General features: G+C 78.5%; 1 protein-coding gene across 1 annotated transcript in view; it reads left to right on the top strand.

Annotated features, from left to right (window-relative positions):
• Window positions 1-12: 12 nt before the first annotated feature.
• EIF3J (eukaryotic translation initiation factor 3 subunit J) overlaps window positions 13-362 on the top strand; it is a 10,176-nt gene continuing 9,826 nt past the window's right edge. Inside the window, exons 1-2 of the mRNA XM_035335523.1 lie at window positions 13-134; window positions 235-338. Of these exons, the coding sequence (XP_035191414.1) occupies window positions 110-134; window positions 235-338 (129 nt within the window). The 5' untranslated portion in view covers window positions 13-109. The remainder of the gene's footprint in view (window positions 135-234; window positions 339-362) is intronic.

The raw sequence follows: 362 nt of genomic DNA, 5'->3' as shown, positions 1-362 counted from the left end.
GGGGAGCGGGGGCATCCCGCCGCCGTCCCGGCGTGCCCCGCGCGGCGCTGGCTGCGGCCGCTCTGGTGCGGCTGACTCACGGCGCCTGCGGAGCGGCCGCGGAAGGAAGATGGCGGCGGAGGCGGACTCGTGGGGTAGGTGGCGGCCCCGCGCCCCGCCGGGCCCCGCCGGGCTCCCCTCCGCTTCCCCCCGCTTCCCCCCGCCGCCGCTTACTCGCTCTCCTCTCCCTCACAGACGCCGACAGCTTCGAGGTGGTGGAGCCGGTGGCGAAGCGGCTGGTGCCGGGGGTGGCGGCCGGCGACCGCTGGGCCGGAGAGGATGAGGAGGACGACGTGAAGGTGCCGGGGCTGAGGGCTGGGGGC

This window comes from Oxyura jamaicensis, chromosome 10 (assembly GCF_011077185.1).
Source record: "Oxyura jamaicensis isolate SHBP4307 breed ruddy duck chromosome 10, BPBGC_Ojam_1.0, whole genome shotgun sequence".
NCBI lineage: Eukaryota > Metazoa > Chordata > Aves > Anseriformes > Anatidae > Oxyura > Oxyura jamaicensis.
The sequence above is the reverse complement of the archived record's forward strand: the minus strand, read 5'-3'. Positions and strand labels throughout refer to the sequence as shown.